The sequence below is a fragment of the Juglans regia genome, chromosome 7 (assembly GCF_001411555.2).
Source record: "Juglans regia cultivar Chandler chromosome 7, Walnut 2.0, whole genome shotgun sequence".
Lineage (NCBI taxonomy): Eukaryota > Viridiplantae > Streptophyta > Magnoliopsida > Fagales > Juglandaceae > Juglans > Juglans regia.
The window spans coordinates 4,753,162-4,778,434 of record NC_049907.1 but is presented as its reverse complement, the minus strand read 5'-3'; the positions used below and the strand labels follow the sequence as shown (position 1 = coordinate 4,778,434).

The window sequence follows — 25,273 nt, the reverse complement described above, 5'->3', positions numbered from 1 at the left end:
ACCATTCAAAGACAAAACACATGGACATCGATTACCACTTTGTCCGAGATAGAGTTGCTGCTAAAACACTCCATGTCTCCTTCATCAGCTCTAAGGACCAGATTGCAGATGTTCTTACCAAGCCTCTGGTTGCAGACAAGTTCTTACACTTTAGATCGACTCTCAACGTGGTTGACACCCCCTTGGATTCGAGGGGGCGTATTAGCCTTGATAAGTCTGTAACCCATTCCATATCATCATCACCGCAGACACACACATCACAGTAGTGTTTTCATACTTATTCTAGAAGCTCACTGTAGGTACGGTAGTTGGTTATTCTCTGCTGTAAATTGTTGATCTCTGCTGTAATTAGTTACGTCCGTATCTTGTGATTTGCTTGTACTGAAGTCTATATATAGACTCTGTTAAGACTGAATAATATTGTATTGAAGTATTCCTTCTTTCAGTCATTTTATCAAACAATAAAATCTGTCCACTCGCCTGCATGTCAAACAAGCCACAAGCATCCACCCAGCTGTTAAATTCCTCTATAGCAATATCTGATCTTGGCCTACCCCTGGTCAGATCGAATTATATTGAAATCACCCATAACTAACCAGGGGAAATTTTGAGTATAACCAACCAGTAAAGACTCCCAAAGCCGCCAACGCTCAACATAATAGCATTTAGCATACGCAAAAGTGACCCGAAATTCCTTCATATTTTCCTTTATCCGAACAGTCACAAACTGATCACCCATAGCCTCAATTGTAACATCAGTGTCCTGAGACCAAAAAATCCATAACTTGCCACCTAAATTTTCATTTGAACAACAATTCTCAAATCTACATCTATATCGCCACAATAAGATTCTGGACTGACTTACCATCGGCTCAGCAATAGGCAGCACTTTCGGACTCCGCTTATCAATCAACTTTTTTAGACGCCTACGCAAGGTACCAAGTCCATTGATGTTCCAATACATAAATGGAGTCTTCATAGATTAAGTTTAACGGGCCTGCTAATAACCCAAGATGATCCCCTTAACCTTGCTCCTCCCCCTTTGCCGTTATTTCCTTGAGAGACCTCAAAATCAGACATCACATGTTTTCCTTTAGTTTATGGTGGGTTGAAAATTTTGTTTTTCAAAATTACGCTTGTATTTATTGTAAGTATGAGAACAAACATGCGTATTGATTTTTTTTTTATGAGGTGATTCAAGAATATCCCATGAATCAACTTCTTGTCAAGATTTTGAAGACCTCAAGTGGAAGAGACAGACTCATATGAATTAGGTCCTACAATGTTTATATAAATACTTAAGGGCTAACTACATATGTCTATCTCTCCTAATTGAAGGGATAATGTTTTTAATATAAGATAACATTACATTGGCTGATAGTGAAAACCATATAATAACGGAAGTATTGAATTGATCAGGAGGGATAATCTCTCAATAACAATGCATACTCTGCTTTTAGTCCATATTTTTCAATGGTTTAGTCACTTTATAATTACACATTGAAAGCTTCCGAGTCTCAAAATAGGGTCGATTTCTTCTTTTTCTTTTTTTATATGTTGGCTCAATATGCAAGACGGAATGATATTGTTTACATTGTTGTTGGCTTTGCAGATTCTAAAATCAAGGAAGATATGAGCTTTTTTAGGAATAGAGATGGTTAGATATTGTAAGGGTTTTCCATTGGCCATCGTACGAGGAGCACATTTGGCAACAAAGCAAACGTTAGAAGAGTGGGAACAGTGTATCAAAATGTTAAATCATACCTCCATCAACAAAAAGATCTTCAAATCAGCACGGTGCTAGCTTTAAGTTATGATGATTTGCCCTTCACACTTGAAATTGTGCTTCCTATATTGAGGCTATTTCCCAGAGAATTTTGAGATACACAAAATTTTGAGAATTTTGTGCTTCCTATAATCAAATGCCTACAAAGGGAAGAAGATGATTTGTTCTGTAAGAGGATTTCCTCAACTTCAATCTCTCATCCTTGCTTATTTAATTAACTTAGAGGAGTGGGAGGTGGAGGAAGGATCCTTGCCCAACCTCTGCCATTTGAAGATTGGAAGTTGCACACAACTCAGGATGGTTCCAAATGGACTTCAGTTGGTCACTACCCTGCAAAAATTGGAAATCATAGGCATGCCCATGTCATTCACAGATAGACTTGGCGAAGGAGGACAAGATTTCTACAAAATCCGACACGTGTCTTCCCTTCAGATTTTACTCAAAAGATAATAATGCTAAAACAAGTAATCTATATAGCAGTGTACATATATATTATATAGCGGAGACTTCATGTACTTAAATTTTTCAAAAACTTTATCGGAATCCTCAACCAATGTAATAACGAGTACTTGTATAAAAAAATATGTTTGAAGTTCTTTTTTTTTTAAATATATATCTGAATTTAAACTCAAAACGACAACGTCCCACCTGATTTTCGTTCCATGAAACTGATTTCAAATTTTGCAAGTATTTATATATAATCAAATCAAGATATATATTTTCATTACAGATATATAGATACCAAATTAAGACAAGATTAGAGATGCTCTTAAGAAAGAAGTAATTAATTAAATGTACGAAAGGCATTGAAACATTATTCTAATAAAAAAGGTTATAGGTTATATATGGTCGTAATAGGAAGATTTTAAGATCTATTTTGGGTCTGCATTTCCTGAAGATTTGTTGATGCAATGGTCGTTTGCTTTTAAGTACCTCATTTAAAGGGAAAATTAAATGAATCCTTATTGATATAATTTGATACTTATCTTATATGAGTTTGTTGCAAAATCTCAATATCTTGTGATGTTGCATTGATGATTTGTGATAATTAAATTCAATTTTTATTGAATGTGTTGTAGCTAACTCTTTTATTTTTGTCCTTTCAGATCAGCTGGAAGTGTATTCATGTTCTAATTAATTGAGATTTGCAGGTGATCGATGAGATGAAAAATGCTCGAGTTATATATATAAATATAAATATAAATATATATATATATATATATATATATATTCTATCTAAATAAGAGGTTTGTAGCTGATCTCTAACATGATCATGATATCATTTCATGTGGGTGCTTAATTGAAAATTATATTTATTTTAAACTTTGATGTCGTTGTAAATTATGATACTTTATGCTTGAGAATATATATATATCTATATATATAAATATATATATATATATATATATTTGTGAGAAGAGAGTCATCTTTTACTGAAAACTATATATGTTCGTATTGGAAAGTATGTTTGAATCGTGAAAGTTTTATTATTTTAGTCGAATTTTGACTCAATTTTTTTAACATTTTTTAAACTAGAAAAATAAAAATATTTTCTTTCAATTAATTAGGTTGGCATTCGGCCGTGGTTGGTTAGTTGGACTTTCAGTGTCCTAGAGTGATTACAACTTGTTAAGGAATTGTTAAAGCATTTTTAATGTATAAACTGTAGGAATTGAAAGGCCAAGTCATTATTATTCGCCTACTCTTTTTTTTCGTTTGTTTTTTATTTATCCAAACAAATTTCATCTTTCGTTTGCATATGGTTTTCATTTTGAAGAACCCATCGATATGAGTTTTAAGTAAGGAATATTTTATATACCACACCATCATTTTATCTTCATTCTATTATATAAAATGTAATATATTTATCATCATTAAATAATTCTTTATTGAATAATTCTTTATCACCCAACGGTGATAAATGTGCTACATCTTGTATAGTGAAATAAAAATGAGATGATAGTATAGAATATAACGTTACTCAATTAGAATTCATAAGCACGCGCGTACTCTTCATTCAAAGATAGACTTAGCAAAGGATGACGAGATTTTTACAAAATACGACACGTGCCTTCCCTCGAAGTTAAACGTATAAATCTTGTAAGGTAATAACGCTAAAACAAAAGTTGTATTTTATATTTAAATAATATTTAAAAATAAAATACCTCAAAATACTTCGTTACCCAAAATTCCTCTTATAGATAAGTCAAAAATAATATGTTTTCCTTATCTCGAGGTTTAATTTTATGTAAGATGGTTGAAACTCTTCTTGGAACAGGCTTGTTTCACTTGATGGCATTACCTCTTGTGTCCCTTATCTCCAAACTTTGTTTGTTTTTAGCATTAAAATCTTATAAATCTTGTGGAGAGAGAAAAGATGACAAGCCTACTCTTTTGTTTTTGTTTTTTTTTTTTTTAAGGAAACTTTTCCATATATCATAAGTTCAAATCCGATCGTGAATATAATTGGGAATAATCCCACCTTCAACAGATGAAATAGAACTCAAAAGAGCACTTTTTGCAAGAGCATGAGCAGCCTTATTTCCCTCTCTTCTAACATGTCTTTCTGATCATGTCTCAAAATGAGTCAATTGAACATGTGTATCTGCTATAAACATTCCTGTGGCATTCATATCAGCACCCCTCTTGTTGATAACTTGAATAACAAGCTGAGAGTCACCCTCTAGGATGATGTGTTTAAGATCCAGTTGAATACCAAAACAGGTTGCCTCCATAGCCCCCATTGCCTCGGCAAGAAGTGCATTAGGGAAAAGAGACCTATTAATTCTAGAGGTTGCCAAAACCATCCCATTCCAATCGCTGATTATGATACCAATAACAATCTTGTAGCTAAATTTGTCCATAGCAGCATCCCAATTTATCTTGTAGACATGAGCAAGGGGAGGGTTCCAAGTAGTGTCACCTGCACTTGTGTCTCAGTCACGTCTGTTGCCTTAGCGTTCAAGTCTCTCAAATCTTGCAACATAACCTTAGCCTGCTTAGCAACTAAATTTGGGCACTTAACTCATTTTGAAAGAGATAACTGTTTCTTCTTATCCATACTCTTTTAGCAACCACTACTAACTCCTCCACTAACACCTTGCCACCAATCGAGTTCAGTTCTGTAATGAGGTCCCTGAAAGACTCTATTGCAGAAGAGCTTTTCTGTTGCTGTTTAGAACACTAATGCCAAACATCTTGGGCAGCTGGGCAAGTCCACAAGGCATTAATTAATGATTCCTCCTCTTGCAAACAGATAGGACAAGTAGACTGCTCAACTATTTTCCTCTTGTGTAGGTTTTGATAAGTAGGCAAATCATCATTACAGGCTCTCCAAAGAAAAATTTTATCTGGAAGAGTGATTTGCAATTTCCATAAGCTTGACCAAAACTAATCTTGTTGGTTACTACTCGATGCCTACCCTTTGTCAAAATCTCTTTTATCTCCTTGTGCAAATGATATGCACTTTTGACAGAGAAGGATCCATTAGCAGTCCCTAGCTAAATAATCTTGTCAGCACTGTATTGAGACTGATAGGAATATGCTTGATCAATTATGCTTGTTCATGTGAAAACAAACTCTCCACCACATCATTCTTCCAATGCTTTGTATTTTGATCAATAAGCACACTAACAGTAGCCTTAGAATCCAAGTGCCTCACTGCAGATTGGAACTCTGTAAGTATATGGCCTTGGGATCCACCTGTCCTCCAGGATTTTTATGTCAACACCATTCCCTACCCTCCATCTTGTGCCTCTTTCCAAAATGATTATGCTCCTCCAAATAAACGAAGGTTTGTATCCCACCATGGCCTGAAACATCAGTACCTTCGGAAAGTATTTTGCTTTCAGCACTTTGGAAGCTAAAGCTTGAGGATATTGAAGCAATCTCCGCCCTTGTTTAGCCAACATAGCTAGATTAAAACTGTGTAAGTCTCAAAATCCAAGACCTCCAACAGCTTTTGCCTTTCCCGTAGTACTCCAAAAGATCAAATGAACCTTTCTTTCATTTTCAAGCTGTCCCCACTAGTAGTTCTTCATTACTTGTTCATCTCTTTCAAAAGGGACCAAGGAAGCTTAAAAACAGCCATGTTGTAGGTTGGCATTGATTGCACCGCTGTCTTGAGGAAAATTTCCTTGCCTGCTTGAGATAGCAGGTTAATCCTATTGCTGCTGAGCTTTTATCTAATTCTATTCAATATAACCTTGAAAGAATGGGTTCTTGATCTCCCTAAAAAAGTTGGGAGACCTAGGTATTTTTCATAAGGCTAGGTGGACCTCACTCCTGCAATGCTTAGAATAGTCTCCTTGTTCTACTTAGGGGTGTTCCTACTAAACTGGATGGTTGTCTTCTCTTTGTTCAATCATTGGCCAGAGGCTCTTTCATATGAGTTAAGCAAGAAAATCAATCTACTACATTCAAGTGAATTAGTCTTGCAAAAGAGTAGGCAATCATCTGCACAAAGCAGATGGTTAATGTGAACACTGCCTCTAACAATAAGGTTCCGAGCTATGACTTTAGGCTTTTCAGCATTATTGAGCATGGTGCTCAAGACCTCAGCACAAAGAATAAAGAGGTAGAGAGACAAAGGATCTCCCTGTCTAGCACCTCTAGAAGGCCTAAAAGGCTCTTGAGGGACACCTTTCAATAATATAGAGTAGGACACTGTTTCAACACATTTCATTACCAACACTATCCACTTTTGAGCAAAACCCATCTTCCTTATCACCTCCCACAAAAAGTCCCATCCAATTGTCATAAGCCTTACTCATGCCCATTTTTAATACCCTGTAGCCCTCTTTTCCACTCAACCTGCTATTCATGGTATGCAAAGCCTCAAATGATACAATAATGTTATCTGAGATTAGCCTTTCTGGTAGAAAAGCTGATTGTGTTTCAAAGATGATATCATGTAGAACAATCTTCAATCTGTTGGACAATCTTGTAGATAACATTACAAAGTCTTATGGGTCAAAAATCAAATACTTTGGAGGGGCTTTTTAACTTAGGAATGAGGGCAATATTAGTAGAATTAATGTCATCTAGCAAGCCATCATAATTAAGAATGAAAAGGGCAACCTTACATACCTCATTTTCCACTGAGCTCCAACGATTTTGATAGAAGGCAGGTGGGGAACCATCTGGCCCAGGAGAACTGAGGGGACTCGAACTAAATATGGCTTTTCCACCTCTTGTTTTGTGAATTTCCTTAACAGAATAGCATTCATATCTTCTAATACCTATCTATCTAAATGCTACAGGCAATCTAAAATCTGATTAGGGCATGTAGTTGTAAATAAGTCTTTGAAAAAGGATTGGAACTTTGCATTGATGTCTTCAGGAGTTACAGCCATTGAACCAGCCTCATCTGCTACCTTCCTTATGGTATTTCTTTTTCCCCTTGTCAGCTTTTTGAAGTGTTGAAATCTGGTTGAGCATAGCATGGATCAGTTTTTTAGAATTACCCACTACATCCTTGTTCTAGCTTCTAAGCTTTTCTTTAAATCTCTTTAAACCCTTTGTCGCCATCTCCAGTTTATTGTTAACCAACCAAGGCCTTTTCCAAGCTTCCTCCACTACTTGGTGGCAATCCTTTCTTTGAGCCCAACAAGCCTCATATCTGAATGGCCTCTCACCCCTCACAAACTCCTGTCCACCTAAAGCAATTGACACAAGAATGGATCTGTGATCAGAGCTACTGGCAACTTCTGTTGTCACATTTGCCCTACAAAACATCTCAAGCCATTTGACATTAGCACAAGCCCTGTCCAATCTTTCCTTGGTAAAGTGAGAGCCTTCCCTATTATTGAACCACATAAACTTATCACCTTTGCAACCCATGTCACTCAAGCCACTATCAATAAGAGCCAATCTGAAATCTTCCATTTGAGGGTAAGGCCTGGAACCACACCAAACGTTTCACCATTGTGAAATATTTCATTGAAGTCCCCTAAGCAAAGCCATGCTTTACTGTCCTCAGGTTTAACAGCTTGTAATAAGTCCCAGCTTTGCTTTCTTTTCAAGGCCATAGAATGGCCATAAAAACCAGTAAGAAACCATTCAGTCATAGCACCCCCTATTTAATCTTGAGAGAGATGTGATGATGGGAATAAGACTCCAATCCCACCTCCACTAAATCATTCCAAAGAAAGGCCAAACCACCACTAGCACCTTTGCTGTCAACTACAAAACAGTTAGGAATGCCTAACTTATTCCTCAGTTTCTCCACCTTATATCTACCACACTTAGTCTCCATTAAGAAAATGAGACTATGGAACTTAGAATTCACCAAAAGGTGATGTTCATGAACTGTCCGAGGGTTCTCAAGCCCTCGACAGTTCCAACTTAGGTAATTCATGGCTGTTAGTGGTGCTGTAAAGCAGCCACCACCAATTATTCTTGCTTGACAACCATTTCAGGACCACCCTCATGTTTAAGTCTTTTCAGTGGAACTGAACTACCAAAATGACATCCCCCTCAACTTTTCAAAGGGGTTGAAGCACATCCCTTGCTTATTTCATCATTGTCACTGTCCAATAAAAGAAGATGCTGCTCTCTAGCTCTCCTCTTCCATGTAGCATGTTTTTAGGAGCAGTCAGTTGCTTAATCTGGTTTGAAAAGAATTGGTTAAGGGAGTTCACCTGAGATGCAATCAAAGGGCCTAGTACAGCAGAATAAAGGCTCTCTTTTTGAACATTAGAAAACATGTCCACATCAGCATACACCCCCGAGGTCCCACTTTCCTTTTCCACATCAATGTACTCAGGACCACTTTGAGATTCAGGCTTGACGGATTCCTTTTTGGTCAGATTCTCATTGAGATTGGCTTTTACCTTAAACTAAGCCACAATAGGATCCTAAACAATCATTTCCTCCCTTAGCTCCTTTCTAGCCAAGTCAAAATTCCTTTCCTGTAATAGTTCCTCCTTTGTCTCCTTGACAGTAGGCTTGATAGAAGAAGCTTCCTTAAAATCAGGAACCTGTTAGCATTACCAAAAAAAACACTTTTCTCCATTGCCAGCGCCCTCTTCTGGTCAGGTTGCTCATCCCTTCGGCCACCACCCTCATACCTCTTCGTGGTGGTGCTACCAGCTTTTGGGGGGGTGGGGTAGCTCTCAGCCAAGAACCTACTCCATTTTGTTTGCCTCCCTACTACCTCGAGACTCCTTGGTACAGCCACCCTCCTTATGCTTTATGGCTCCACAGTTAAAACAAAAAGATGACAGCCTTTCATATTTAACAGGAAGTCATAATTGTTTATTATCCATCTTCTGGAATCTACCTCTGATAAGGGGCTTGGTAATGTTGATTATGACTTTTACACGTAGAAACTATCCCCAAGCATTGCCTGCAGCACCAGCATCAATCTCTAAAATTTCTCCAATTCCATAACTAAGTTGCATGCCAACATCACTTGTCATACAACCCAAAGGCATGTTATGGATTTGTATCCAAAAGGACTCTGCAGAAAAAGACATCTCCTTTGGAGGAATAGACCAATCAAGATCCTCCATACAAACCAGCATTCTATCAAAAGTCCATGGTCTATCCCTGTAGAACTTTAGATTTATCATTTTCATATTGGAACTCTACCAAAAACTTGTTAGAACCCATCTTCTTGAATTGTATCCAACGTATAGTTTTCCAAACCTTTGACATGGTTACCTGAAGTGCTTCTTTGTTGATAAGTTTGTCAAAGATAACCAAGGCCAGAAAACAGAACTTCCCTTGGAATACATCCCTATCCACTTCTATGTTGGTAACTGCCACTTCTTGCTTCTCCTGAGCAGTAAGATTGAAGCCTTACAATAGTTCCTGCAATTTTGTTGCCATCTTTGCCTCTCTAGACCAAATCTGAGAGACACCCTTTGCAAGAAGCAAAGACAAACCTCACCCTTCAGAAGGAGAGGACCGATCTAACCAAAAAGCATCCATTTGAATCTACAACTTTCTAACCGTGAAAAATTCACTTGTTTTTGTGGATCTACTTTTTTTATAACAAACTTACGTGAGGATGACAAACATACTTAAAGATGTTTTATTGGTTTTATACTTTTACACTTTGGACAACATTTAAAAAGCAATTAATCATTTGAGAATCACCAAAACCATATTTCATTCACAAGATGTAACACCCTGATACCCAATAAAGACATTTTTAGAATTTTCAGGAACCGGAGTTCTACTAAACAATTTCTTCGTAACAACGCACCAAGTACAAAAGATCCCATAAATAAACAAATTAATCTTGATTAAATATTTAAAATCCAAATGAGACTTTGTGGAAGCACTTATTTAAAATCACTAAAGTCTCGGGTGCTTATCAAAATAATTTGCTAAACAAAAATCATAATTAAGCAAAACATAATCTGTCTAGGCCTCTGCCTAGCCTCCTTGGGTCAAGTCTTGTCCTGCAGTCTCATCCTCATAAAGATCATCACCTGAGGTGGTTTAAAAGCATAAAAATATAAAAATGAGTCGAATACTCAATAAGCAATACATCATACAGTAAACATAATAAACATAAGGTTTATTAAAAATATGCATACTCTTAAAAACATACGTAAATAACATGAACATGAACATGAACTTATCTTTCACTTGTCATAGGTCGGTACCCAATGTTGACCCCCGTGAGTAAGAGTTAGCAAATCTAAGTAGACTCTGATTGCGCCCGTGGCCGCTGGTTGTAGAATCCATATATAAGGAATACATATTGGGTGCACTACCAGCATGTACAACCTGGCAATGTAATATGTCCATAACATATTGTACTGTCTTCATAGCATAACATAGACCGTTATATATCATATCATTCATACGTCATCATAATCATACTTACATACTTGTCATATCATATATTTCAAATGAAATCGCATTCCTTCATAACATTCCGTGATACATATTTTCTCACATAAAATCATGATTTTTCATAAATATTTTAATGCATAAATCTTCACATAAAATCATGCATGGCTTTTTATAAATTATTTTAATACATAACTCTCATATAAAATCATGACTTTTCATAAATCTTTGAATGCATAACTCCTTTCATAAAATCATGATTTTTCATAAATAATTTAATGCATAAATCTTCACATAAAATCATAGATTTTCATAATTTTATCATGACTTGGGTAAGTAAAAATGGGCTTCCAATGGAGGGCATACATGCATAATATGTTTATAAAAGACATGTCGTTTACCATACATACATGTAAAGATATGATCATGTTAGTTACCTTGCAGCGCTAATCCACTATTTCCGACTCGTAATCGGTCACCTATACAATAAACGTGTAATTTCTATAAATTTTTCAATTGTACACGTATTTAACTATTTAACCCTGAAATACTAAAATTAACATATTTTAATTCCTCAATACTTAAAATTCTCCTAATCCCTAAAATACCATCATTTCCCTAAATTCAACGACATCCAACTGATATTTACTTACCCTAATTTTAGTTCAATACAAGTCTATTTAAGAAACAAGCCTATCCCACTTAAGTGATATAATCGTTGCTCTAATAAAATATTACCTAGCACAAAATGATTCAGAACCCAAATATAGCCTAATAACATCATGTTTATCTTCATGATAATTTAAAAAAAAAAAAAACCAAGCTCCAAAGAAAACAAGCCTAGTATGTAAACAAACCCGACTATAATTAAGATCCTAATACACATGCTTAGGTTCATTACATTACAAACTAAACTAAAAGGGCAAAATTGTCATATTGTTACAAACTAGAATCTAATATTTTCAGAGCCTGGAGCTTCTTTCTTTTGAAACCATGTAACTACGTAAAGGGATAGCATAGGCTTACCGAGAGCTAGGCAATGCAACGTGAGGCTGGGTTGCACTCGACGGTGGCAAGTGCAATGGCAAATCTAGCGAGTTGGGCGACTATGCAACTCTGAGAGAGAGAGAGAGAGAGAGAGAGAGAGAGAGAGAGAGAGAGAGAGAGTGATGAAAGAGAGAGACAACGTGATGAGAGAGAGAAAAAGAGAGAGATAATGGAAGAAGGAAGCATGGTGTGAGGGAGAGAGAGGACTCACCGTGTGACCATGAGAGGCTTGCAACGGACAGTGGGTGCCGAAAAACTCTTGGCGGTAGTTTTTTTATGGGGTCCCAACTAGTTGGCCTCTCGTGAGGGTGGTGTGCAGTGGCTCTTGTTAGGGACATACTTGCTCCATTTTGAGGGGCCAAGAATAGGGGAGGATGGCAGCAGCTTGTTGGCTCTCCAAGGGCAGTTGCGTAGTGTCTCCGCTAGCTGGGCAATGAGGTGGTCAAAGAGAGGAGTTGCGACGTGATTGGCTTGGCTTCAGGGTAGCGAGGCTGCGAGACGTGCCTGGTGGCTGCCATGGCCAATGTAACTAATCTGTGTCGTTTGCTACACTTCATGTGTGGTGGACGTTCTCGCAGAACAGCTTGGCTGCGATCGTGAAGAAGGTGTCTTGCGAGACAGTTGTTTGTCTCTTACGAGGCTATTATGTCGTGCGACAATGGTCGACATGTAGTCTCGACAAATTGTGGAGCTTCCGTCATCGGCAATGGGGTGCAAGCATAGGTTTGACTACCTATTGTGATGTGGAGTTTCCTTCAGGCTAGTTCTATGCAGTGGGTTCCCGGTGGCATGCAATGGTTTGATGCATGAAAGAAAGACTCACGGTGGAGGACTTGGGGGCCTGGGCGTGCTGCGTGTTGTGCTTGCTAGTTCAGGTTTCATAGTGACTTATTCGATAGGCTCTTTATGGGTTTTAACTCATTTATTAAGTCTAATAAAATTATCCATATTTTATCCCTAATAATATACGAGTCTTTACTCAAGGTCCCCAACTTGTAGCTTTTACTTCGAGGTCAACCCGAAACAAAATCTCTCATCAATTACATGTACACTATTATTTATCATTAGAGAATATCTTCTAATCAATGCTTCCGTTAAAGTCTTAAAAACAGCCCAAATAAATGGTTGTCATGTCATTATCCCATGATACTTATACTGAACCACATAACACATGATCCTCCACTTTGCAAATGCTCATGGCCTTGCCCAAGAACATCCTCAAAACTAAGTTTCTATTCTAAAAATTTCCAAGACCCTCTCTATCCCAAGACCCTTGATTTCTTCTCAAACAAGTTCTGTCACCCACCAAGCTCCCTCACCGCAGTCCTTTCTGCAGTTTCTACACAAGAAATATTCTTGTGTGTTTTGTTTTGTGGTTTGCTAATTAATTTTAATGGAGAAAAGAAATTATTTTTAGCATTTTTTATTGGAGACTGGGGCTACGAAAGCAACCAGACCTCTTCGATGGTGATTGCTCATGGTATTTCATGAAAAGGGCAACTTTTAGAGGTTTAAATTTGCAAATTCACATATGGGTTAGATTTGTAAAAGGTTGGTTTTTAGGCTAAACTTCACTGGTGTCTATCACCCAGATCATGAGACTGTTCCTTGATTTTTTGTGAATACTTATCTTCTTTAAGTGCAAAAAACAAAAAAAAAACAAAAAAAAAAAAAGATGAAGAATGGAGAAAAAGGGTTAGGAGCTTGATGGAGGACTTAAGCTTGAGGAAGAAGATGAGAAAAGAACCTGCAAACGAGAGCCCCTGCCAGTTTTTATTTTGATTTTTTTTTTAATATAAGCCGATTACCCGGTGGTTCCCCACCGCGGTTGTACGTAGCAAAACTGCTCACGATATTCTTAAAAATTGATCATGTAATATCACATCACTCTACATATCCATTTCTTGCACATCTTTGTCTTAATTTGCACCTCCTCTCTCTTGTACTTTCCATCAACTTGTATCTATCTTTATTACAACTTCATTAGCTATCTCTTGAACTTACTCATTTCTTTTACTTCCTATCAGTTTTCTCTTTATATATATTTGCTTAAATCTGTTCGGTTTTCAAGTAATAAAAAATACTCAATATTTAGGTTATTAAGACAATTAGATAACCGGCCATCTTAGTATTAATTTTTGTCCATATATAAATGTCGTTCGGTTTCAAGGTTGTTCAGCTCCAACTCACTTGATTTCCAGCTTTCATTTCTTTTACATTTTCGCTTATTTCTATATAAATCTTGGTCTTATTATTGAATAAGGATAACCAATTGTGATCTTTGAAGTCATTGATCCTACTCTGAACAACAATTTGAAGTCATTAATTAATGATATTTCAATCAACGCTTCAATTTTTTTTAAAAAAATCCATCAGATTGGATGGTTGTGAAATTGTCCTAAAACGTGTTTCCAGAGGAAACTCTTTGCGGCAATGTTGGTGGTTATGGTGACCATTTCTTCTGTATTAAAAGCTATAACAACTGAGAGTCTGAGACCGCGTACTCTAGTGTTTATGCTACAGTCACCGAATCTTGTCCCGAAAGATGTCCTGAACAGTGTATTTTATTTTTTCATTTTTCTTTTCATTTTTTTCATATATTTTTTTAATCATCATAAAAATTTAAAAAAAATAAAAAAAAATTCACAATGTCATTAAAAAACACTTCCTTAATCATTAAGTTAAAAAAAAATTCGGGAGAAATGTTCGGGACCGATTTTCGGGATCCTAAGCATTTCTCTTAGCGCAAAATCAGAAGTTGTCGTCTTGGTGCCTACTTTCTTTACATCTCTCAAGGTTTTGACTTTCAAGTTGTTCTTTGGATCAGCTATAATGGTCCATTTCTCATGACTACGAGAATGTTAGGGTTCCTTGAGGAAGGGATAGAGGAGGATGAAAGGATGATTCTGTGTAAGGGGAAGAAGCTTCGGGACTTAGGGGAACTGAAGTGAAAGTGAAAGTGAAGTGAAATAGGAGGAACTCTATACACATCATTTGCTCCAAGACTGGAATGCACCGTTTGGGAAGAGACTTGGAGCGCACCGTTTAGTAAGAAGACTTGTCGTTTAGTAAGCAGGCAGCAGTGCCGTTTAATGGCTTTTTCATTATCGTTTTCATTTGCTTTCTATTTGCTTTCTGTTAGAATAAGGGACACGTGTAAGCAGCTTAGGTGATGGTTTGTTAGGCTGCAGAGTATGTAACCCGTAGTGGGACGCTGAAGGAATCATCTGAAAAACGTTTGAAAGAATTGTCCTTTGTTTTGGAGGTTAAGGGATGCCTCGAAGTACCCTAATGGCTCACTGGTTTTCTTAGTGCCTTTTATCAAACAGTTTGTTTGCATCTTCCTTTCCATCCATATTACATTTTACTCACTAGATTTCTCCATTACACTCATACACGAAACAATATCCTTACAATTGGTATCAAAAGCCTACGATTCTAATGGCAGAAAATACACATTCCAGCAAGCAAACCTAGGAGACTCTTAATCAACATGACCAACGTTTACATGAGTTACAAGAACAGATGAAGCAAATGAATGATATGCTCAGAACTATGATGGGAACTAAAACACAACTACAAGCCCAGCTGGCTCTCCGTGAGCCACCACCTAAGATGGAAAATGAAAACAAAAGGCCATTGTAGCGTGGAGTCAGGCTCGAGTTTCCTCACTTTGATGGTCAGGATCCGGCAGCTTGGATCTTCAAGGCTTCTCATTATTTTGAATGCCATCAAACAGCTCCTGCTCATCGACTCCTTATGGCATCATACCACATGAATGGTGAAGCTCTTGTTTGGTATCAAGATGCTGCAAACACGGGGCAATTTCAGTGTTGGCAATCCTTCATTGAGACCCTCCAGCTGAGGTTCGGCCCCACAGCTTATGATGGCCCCATGGAGGCCATCACAAGGTTGAAGCAAACCTCCTCTCTTACAGAATATAAGTGTCGGTTTGAAGCTCTCTCCAATCATCTAAAGGGTTTACTCGATTCTCATAAGTTAAGTTGCTTCCTCAGTGGCCTCAAGGATGAGATCAGACTCCCTCTTCGCATGTTCAATCCCATTAACTTGAATGTAGCATATCGCCTCGCACGAATTCAGGAAGAGTATTTGGTTAGTTCCAGCAAACCAATAAAACAATGGGGAGAAAAAAGTAGTTCGTCTACTTTTAATGGGGGTCAAGGGGCCTATGCAAGTTCAATTTACAACAAATATAATAAACTAGCAACACTGCCAACAAGAGTTTATTCCACACAAATGGATGAAAAGAGACGCAAGGGGCTATGTTACCACTGTGGAGATAAGTGAAATCCCTCACATGTTTGTAAGTCCCCTAAAATTTACCTTATGCATGTTGTTGATGATACTATTGCTGAGAAAATAGAAGAGGTTTTTTATGATTCACATTATTTGGTGGATAATGTACCCAAAATACAACTTGAAATCAACCCAGAAATTTCACTTAATACCCTCACGAGTACACCCGGTCCTACCACTATGAGATTGAAGGGAAAATTTGGCTCATCTTTGGTGATCATTTTGGTGGATACATGAAGTACACATAACTTCCTGGACCCCTCCATTGTGACAAAAAATAACCTGTGTATGGATGGGTCTGGTCAATTTAATGTGAGGATAGCTAATAGGGAGATTTTGCAAAGCCCGGGAAGCTGTAACCAAGTTTTTACATCTATCCAGGGCACTACTTTTAGCCCTTCATTTTTTATTTTACCCATTGCCGGTTGTGATGCTGTGCTGGGCATACAATGGCTAAACGGGTTGGGGTCCATTACTTGGAATTTTTCTAACCTCAATATGAAGTTCGAGTGGGAAAACAAGTGGGTGGAATTACAGGGCATTTAGCCCAGTGAGGTTACCTTTACAAATGAGGATGCAAAGTGTTTGGTGAGTACATTTCACAAGGGTAAGGGACTCTTTTGCAACTAATAGCAATGGAGGTACAAAGGCATATAGAAAATTGTTGTCCAGTAATCACCAAATTGCTGGATTAGTTATATCAGGTTTTTCAGGAACCTAAAGGACTCCCACCCATCAAATCCCATGATCACAAAATAGTGCTACAGGAAGGCACTAACCCCATTTCCACTAGACCATACAAATATCCTCATTACCAAAAGGTCGAGATTGAGAAAATAGTGTATGAGTTACTCACCTAAGGGGTCATAAGGCCCAGCAATAGTCCCTTTTCTTCACCCGTTTTATTGGTCAGGAAGTAGGATGGGAGTTGGCACCTCTATGTTGATTATAGAGCACTTAACTTAACCAGTAGACTGTAAGGGACAGATTTCTCATTCCAGTAATTGATGAATTACTAGATGAGCTCCATGGTTCTTTGGTTTTCTCTAAATTAGAGTTACGATCTGGCTACCATCAATTTGGGTGATTCCTGAGGATGTGCCTAAGACGGCCTTTCGTACACACGAAGGCCACTATGAATTTTTGGTAATGCCCTTTGGGCTTACCAATGCCCCGTCCACCTTCCATAGGCTTATGAACACAATTTTCAGACCATTTCTGTGCAGATTTGTATTGGTGTTTTTTGACGATATATTGGTATATAGCAGATGCATGGAAGATCATTTTGGCCACTTAAAACACGTCTTAAGGACCCTTCAGGAACATTGCTTGTTTGCTAAGAGATCCAAGTGTCTCTTTGCAGCACCTGAAGTTGAATATTTGGGCCACATTGTTTCGGGTAAGGGTGTCAAAGTAGACCCTAAGAAATTAGCTACTATGCTTGAGTGGCCAACCCCTAAAAATATTAAGGCCTTACAAGGTTTTTTGGGATTGATGGGGTAGTATCAGAAATTTATTCAGGGCTATGAACTGATTGCTGCCCCTCTCACTGCCTTATTAAAAAAGAATTCATTATCATGGTCAGAGGGGCTGCCAAGACTTTTGGGGATCTTAAACAGGTTGTCACTTCACCACCTATTTTAAGACTTTCATATTTTTCTCAAACCTTCACTTTGGAGTGTGATGCAAGTGAAGGGGGCATTGGGGCTGTACTGATGCAGCAGGGGCAGCCAATAGTTTTGTTCAGCAAAGCATTAAAGGGCAGGGCTTTAAACTTGTCTACTTATGAAAAAGAGCTCCTACCTCTAATCACAGCAGCACATAAGTGGCACCCCTACTTATTGGGCCAAGCCTTTAAGATCAAGACGAATCAATAGGCTCTTAAGTACTTATTGGAGCAAAAGATGGGGACCGTGTCTCAGCAAAAATGGATTACTAAGCTCTTGGGGTATGATTTCACCATTGAGTACAAACAAGGGAAGAAAAACAAGATTGCTGATGCCTTGTCTAGAAGGCATGAAAATGACAACTGTATGGAGGGCTCCCTGGCAGTTCTCACTTTTCCTACTCCACTAGGGATTGAGGAACTTAAGGGTACTTATGCATTCTCTCAGGAGCTGCAAGAGTTATTGGTCAAGTTTAATTCAGGCCAAGAACTTCCTAAAGGGTATTCTGTTCAGCAAGGTTTAATATTAAAGAAAGGGAGAATAGTAGTGGATCCCAACTCAGCTTTCAAGGGTAAGGTGTTGAAATTCATACATGATTACCCCCATGCAAGTCATTCGAGTTTTCTTAAGATATATCACCGTGCCAAAAGGGATTTCTTTTGGACAGGGATGAACAATGATATTAAACGGGCAGTCCGTGAGTGTGATACTTGTCAGGCCAACAAACATGAGACTATTCCCTATCTTGGCCTTCTTCAACCAATTCCTATACCTAAGCAAGCTTGGGAAGCTATATCGTTGGACTTTGTGGAGGGATTACCTAAATCCCAAGGGGCTTCTGTTATTCTAGTGGTGGTAGATCGCTTAACCAAGTATGGTCATTTTACTACTCTCTCCCACCCTTATACTGCAATAGTGGTGGCTGAGAAATTTTTTCAGGAAATTTTCAAACATCATGGCATGCCCAAGACTATAATCTCAGACAAGGATCCTATATTTCTCAACTCATTTTGGAAATCTCTCTTCCAAATGCAAGGCTCTCTACACTAAATTACAGTTCCGCGTATCATCATGAGACGAATGGGCAAACTGAAGCCTTGAACAAAACCCTGGAAGGGTACCTGCGATGTTATGTAGGGACTAAGCCTAAGGCGTGGGCTCAGTGGCTCTCTATGGCCCAATACTGGTATAAAATGTCTTACCACACAACGACTAAAGTCACGCCATTTGAAGCCCTCTACGGCTACCCTCCCCCTCAGTTGGCTACTTACATTCCAAGCACTACCCCAAATGTTTCTGTGGATTCCCATCTACGCACCAGAGAACAACTCTAGACACTACTCAAAAACAACCTCACAGCAGCCCAGTCAAGAGTAAATTTTATGCTGATAAAAAATACACTGAGAGAGTATTTTCAGTAGGAAACTACGTTTACCTCTATTTACAACCTTATCGCTAGAAGTCAGTGATGGCTCGCCAGAACTTGAAGCTCTCCCCAAGGTTTTATAGTCCTTTCTGTGTACTCCAGCGGCTCAGTCAAGTGGCCTACAAGCTGGATCTACCCCCAAGCTCACGGATCCACCCGGTTTTTCACGTTTCATGCCTGAAACAAAAACTAAGGGCTCAGATCTATCCCTTACCAAACCTTCCACCAACTAATAACGAAGATGAAGTCTTACCAGAACCTAAGGAAGTGATTGATAGGCGATTGAAGAAAACAGGCCACCGCGCCACCACTGAGGTCTTGGCTAAATGGTTCGGAATTGGCCATGAGGATGACAGTTGGGAGTCTTTGTGGAAGTTAAGGGGACTTTACCCACACTTTGTGGGCAAGGTGCTCTAAGGGGGGAGGATTGTTAGGGTTCCTTAAGGAAGGGATAAAAGAGGACGAATGGATGACTCTATGTAAGGGGAAGAAGCTTCGGGACTTAGGGGAACTGAAGTGAAAGTGAAAGTGAAAATGAAGTGAAATAGGAGGAACTCTATACGCACCATTTGCTACAAGACTAGAACACACCGTTTGGGAAGAGACTTGGAGCGCACCGTTTAGTAAGAAGACTTGTCGTTTAGTAATCAGACAGCAGTGCCGTTTAATGGCTTTTTTATTATCGTTTTCATTTGCTTTGTATTTGCTTTCTATTAGAATAAGGGACACGTGTAAGCAGCTTAGGTGATGAGTTTGTTAGGCTGTAGAGTATGTAACCCGTAGTGGGATGCAAAAGGAATCATCTGAAAAACGTTTGAAAGAATTGTCGTCTGTTTTGGAGGTTAAGGGATCCCTCGAAATACCCTAATGGCTCACTAATTTTCTCAGTGCCTTTTATCTAACAATTTGTCTGCATCTTCCTTTCCATCCATATTATATTCTGCTCACTTCATTTCTCAATTACACTCATACACGAAACAATATCCTTATAGAGAAAGGTAAGATGACGTACGATTCATTTCTCATGACTACGAGAAAGTTAAGAGAATATAATAAAATTAAAAGGTTTATAATCTTGTAAGTCATTCAGCTAAAAATTAAATAATTAACTATATTGACGTGGTATGCCACAAGTGAAAGAAATTTAAAAAAGAAAAAAGAAAAATTTAAAACTAAAAAAACATGTTTAAAGTAAAAATATAAAGACAAAAGAAACAAAAAAAAAAAATTCAAATTCAAAATCTTAAAAAAACATTATCACTTTAAAAAATTCAGATTTAAAAGTATAAATTAAAAGAAAAGAGGGTACTACGACAAGTGGGGAGCAAGAACATGTAAGTAGAAATAATGGTATTTGTATTTAGACCTGGTTTGTTTTCACGAGCAATATCATCTAATCATTACAATTTTTTTAAATTTTTAAATAAAATATAAAAATTAATTTAACTTTTTCAAATTCTATAACAAAAATTATGTTAAAAAATTATATTCTAACAATATTTTATTCAATTTTTAACTTTCATCTCAACTAATCTCATATGTGTAACCAAACAAGGCTTTAGGCTTCACAAAAGTTTGTCAAACCTTATTGTGTTACATTTGTAGTACCTATAGCATTACTCTAGGAGCTAACTTTATATAAATATATATATATATATATTTATGTATATGTTTTTTGTAAGAATTAAAAGTGTCACACTGCACTCAAACAATCAAGTAATATTGATTATACACTTCGTGGAATTTATTACATTTTGAGTTTCAAGCAAATCTGCAAACCATTTTTTTTTTTTTTTCCCTAAATTTTATCCTCAAGAAACATCCGCAACTTTTGCAGGATGAAAGCAAACTGTAGGTCCCACATAAAAGGATTTCGCATACAAATTAATCGTACAACAGCTAACATGGTGGAAGATCCTTGGGCGGAGGCAGAACAGATTGATCTGTTCCTGGTCCATCTTCAACTACAAATGCAGTTTTCAATCCCCAACCAGTGTGAAGCTCCAAATGGCAATGCAAGAACCAAACACCTGCATGGACAGTCGATTCAGAATTAGCATTAATATATGCAATGATGCTAATGGCAAGCTTTCTAATTTTTGGGTGCATTTATTTTCAAATACAAATCCCATCAAGTTTGTCAGCGTACGAAATTCATGTGAAAGAAAAGAGCTAAATAATTTCACAGGTACTGAATATCTTGGATTGTAAGTACTACCAGGATTATCAGCCCTGAACCGGATAGCAGTCCAACCACCAGTGGGAACTCCAACTGTATTTCTTTCAATAGGATCAACCAAGTTGTAATTTTTAGGATCTTTGTCATGATCAAAATTCCCAATACCCGTTCCAACAACAAAGAAGTTATAGCCATGGAGATGGAATGGATGTGACTCAACCGTTAGAAGATTGGTGTCTTGAAGAACCAGCTCAACTGTAGAATTAAAAGCAATCTTGCTAACCCTTGTGCCTGTGGCAGTGCCAAGATTGACTGTAAGTGGTGCACCGGTATAGTTGAAAGGAGTTGGTGGCTTGTCAGGGAAATCAGCTCTATACACTCCTTTAATGTTGAAGTAGTGAGCTTGGAGAAGCCCAATTTGAGGCATTGCAAAGGAGATATTATTCAATGAAGCAAGGAGTTTGGTTCCATTGAGGCATGTTGGGCAAGAATTTTTGCCAAAACCAACAGTGTAAAAGAGGTTTCTATCAATTTTGAGGGGAACATTGGCTGGATACTGCTGAGAGTTCAAGCTCTTTAGCTTCTTGACATAGCTCAAAGCAAACTCTGTGTCATTGGGTGCTGGCAACTGGGGAAGAGAAGGGAGAACAGTGTTTGGGACGCCTTTGTACTGGAGAATTGCAGTGGCGGTTTTGTTATCTATGGAAAGGGGAACATCCATGAAAGCCCTGGATGCCATGAAATATCTTCCAGGGACTTGGTTAGCTTGGACCAGGACGTTTGTGGTCTGGCCAGGCGCAATAAGTATAGCTTGAGTAGTAAATGGTTTTGCATAAACAGCATCTACCTCCACTACTGTCATGTTGTGTCCAGCAATAGCAAAGAAAAGCTCGTCGTTGAGGGCAGCGTTGACGATCCTCAGGAGATATGTTTTGCCTAACTCAACCTCGATCACAAAAGTATCTAACACAAGTAAAAAAAAAAATAAAGTACAGATTCAAGGACTCTGAAAATTTTGGTTTTATTTAGTGCCAAGAACTACTCCTTGACCAAAAACTGGTAACTTTTATTTTATGGCATGTGAATGCCTCAAAGCCTTTTTTCAGACAAGTATATATGCTTGCGTACGTTTTTCAGAACATGGAAAGAGTGGCCCCGGTTTTCCATTGATTGTGTGCGCATCGGACATATTTGGAGGCGTGCCCATGGTTGTCCCTTCCTTAACAACTTCTTCCACATCTGCATGCCACCATTCTCCTGCAGAACAAATACAAGAATTACAGAACTTCATGTCTATCATTTGAAAGGTATATTTACTTCAAACTCACCTAATAGGACTTCAACTTCCTGGTGCGGCTGTGGGAAAGGAAATGGGTTTCCTTGTTTGGGCATGATGACAAATGCGCCATAGACTGTGGCCCTTAGCCAAAGAATATGCGCATGCCACCATAATGTTCCCCTTTGGCCTGTGACATTGAAGTCATAGATGTAGCTATTCCCAGTCTGGATTGGGCACTGAGTGATGTAAGCTGGTCCATCTGCCCAACCATTTCGATATTGCTTCAGTCCATGCCTACAAGAATCACCAAATTAATGACATGAAGAAAAAAGAACAGCAAAATTTATAATCTTTTGTTGTTCTCTGCTTTCGTTATTGGCAAATTGCCCTACCAATGAATTGACATGTTATATTGTGCATGATTTGTTACGTTGATGAGAACTCTATCTCCCTCTCTCACATATATAGTCGGCCCTGGGAACCTCCCATTAACGGTTACAATGGGTTTTGCATGGCACAGTCTACTCACATTCTTCACTTGAATCTGAGAAATGGAAAACACCGAAACCTTCATAAATACAACGGCCCGATGCTATCTATATATGCTTGTCCATGTAATATGAGTGCTCATGCATGTAACAAACTCACATCAAATTGGTACTTCTTTATCGCAGCTTCAGCTGGAAAAAAGATAAAGCCAAGAAATGCAAAGAAAACGAAGGTGAACCCAGAAAAAGCTCTACCCATGATTTCGCCTGTCAAAAAGAGCTTTTCGAGTAGTAGTACTGTTTGTATGGATGAGACATGGATCAGACCGTAAAGCTTCGAGGTATAAATATGAATGTGTAGAGGTAATCAATGGTTCATGATTGTCTATGATCAGTTTGTTAAAGGTGAAGGGGGTCATGGATTAGGTAGGAATTGTAAAGATCTGTACATCAAAGCTTGTAAGCAAAATACTGAAAGCAACTACATAGGCTGTTAACTGACGTAGAGGCTGAGATTGCTGAAGGGAGAAGAGGATTTCAGAAACATCATAGTTATGAAAGTTCATTTATTTTTTAACTTTTAAACTTAAATATTTGAAGATTTTGGGCATCATGAGAGCTACATAAAGCCAACCAAAACCCCATATGTAATATACAATCTAAGCTTTACCGTCAAGGAAAAGCAATTGAAAAGGAGTTTCTGATCTTTGTGCTCTGCTCATGGAATCCTTGGCAATATCAGAATCAGGGTTAATTTTTCAGTACTGTAATTCAGAAGAGTTTTCTTTCTTTTTACATAAAGTAGTTGTGGGCTATTTATTTTTGCTTGGTAAAGGGCTCTAATTCATATTAAGCAGCTTGTTCGAGGAATTTCATATTGCTTCCGACCATGGAGTTAAGTATATATGTTCTAAAGGTGAAGGAATTGGAATCTTAAAGCAAGGGCTATAGAATACATGAGTAAATGTTTTTCTTATAGTGATGCATCCAACCTCTTTTCCCCTCTCTATATAAAGTAACTCTGGATTATGTGATTAGGAGATCAAATTTCAGAACATCAAGTACTGCATATCCTTGATGTAATGTGCTGTTTCCAAATCACTGTTGGTTGCGGAATTTTAAGTAGACTAGTAGTTATATGACATTAATAGATTGTTCAAACAATTAATTGCACCTGAGAGCAGTTCGGTTTCTTTGCCAACAGATAATTCTTTGAAAAAATAAGCTGGGAATTTGTTGGGGGTATGATAATATTTTTAAAATTATTTTTTTACATTTTCGTAATTATTTAAATTATTTTTTTATTATTACTCAAAACTATAACAAATATGAGCATGAGAGAAAGTGTAGATGATTGAAAGAATAATTTATTTTATTTGTTAGAATAAAATATTTATAAAAAAAATGATTTAGAGATGAATAGTAACTCCCTATATGAAAATTGTAATGATTAGATAAAATGAATTAAAATGAGATTGGAGCCTTCTTATATCCAAATCGGACCTTAAGAAATTAGGAATTTTAGGCATCCGGATGGGAATGCTCTTTGTATCCATATTGATATTCCCTATCTGCCATAAAAAATTAAAAATTAAAAAAAAAAAAAAAAAAAAGAAAGATTTAAAGTGTATGATGAAAAAGATAAACTTGTTGGATTGCAACTTGGGTTGGGCCAACTATGGTCTAGTGCTCATAAAACCCATACTCTTTTCATGAAAAGCCCAAAATAGAGTATACGTTTTACCTACACTAGACCTTTGCCAGATATATATGAGCTTGAGAGAAAAATAGAGTGTAGGATGCCAATTAAAAGACTCACCGATGCTCTAAACCTGTAAATAAAATATTAGACTTGCAAAGAAAATTATTATAGAAATTATAAACTAACCAGGTTTTTTATACAATAAAAAATAGGTTGATAATTTAATTTATTGCATCAAGTTATATTAAATCATTTGTAAATAAGTTTTTTGGTTTGTTGTGTACTATTGGACCATTGGTGGGCATGTGATCATAGTTACCATTCATATCATGTTGTAAAGAAAATTAGTGAAAGGGAGAAATACAAGTAACACTTTCTATTAAATTAATAGTATATATTAATAAGTTGGAATGGCAACTAGCCATTACTTTTATTTTAAAGTGTAGGACTCTAGAATTGTATCAGATATTAATTATTTTAATAATTTATTTTATAACAACAAATGTGTCACTTCATCAAATTCTGAATTTTGTATCTAATTAGATTTTTAAAATTGAGAAATGATAGTTGCAGT

At 37.4% G+C, this 25,273-nt stretch overlaps 2 protein-coding genes across 2 annotated transcripts; both read right to left on the bottom strand.

Annotated features, from left to right (window-relative positions):
• Nucleotides 1-7,267: 7,267 nt before the first annotated feature.
• On the bottom strand, nt 7,268-7,672 carry LOC109015229. Its single transcript, XM_018997708.1, has one exon. It carries the CDS (start codon nt 7,670-7,672, stop codon nt 7,268-7,270), a length of 405 nt encoding a protein of 134 aa, XP_018853253.1.
• Nucleotides 7,673-20,764: 13,092 nt separating this feature from the next.
• On the bottom strand, nt 20,765-23,291 carry LOC108988706 (laccase-11-like). The gene is made up of 6 exons (XM_035691770.1): nt 23,158-23,291; nt 22,902-23,053; nt 22,559-22,803; nt 22,359-22,487; nt 21,270-22,193; nt 20,765-21,081 (listed from the first exon to the last, which is right to left on the bottom strand). The coding sequence occupies exons 1-6, from the start codon at nt 23,254-23,256 to the stop codon at nt 20,951-20,953; spliced, it is 1,680 nt and encodes a 559-aa protein (XP_035547663.1). The 5' UTR covers nt 23,257-23,291; the 3' UTR covers nt 20,765-20,950.
• Between the last annotated feature and the right edge of the window lie 1,982 nt (nt 23,292-25,273).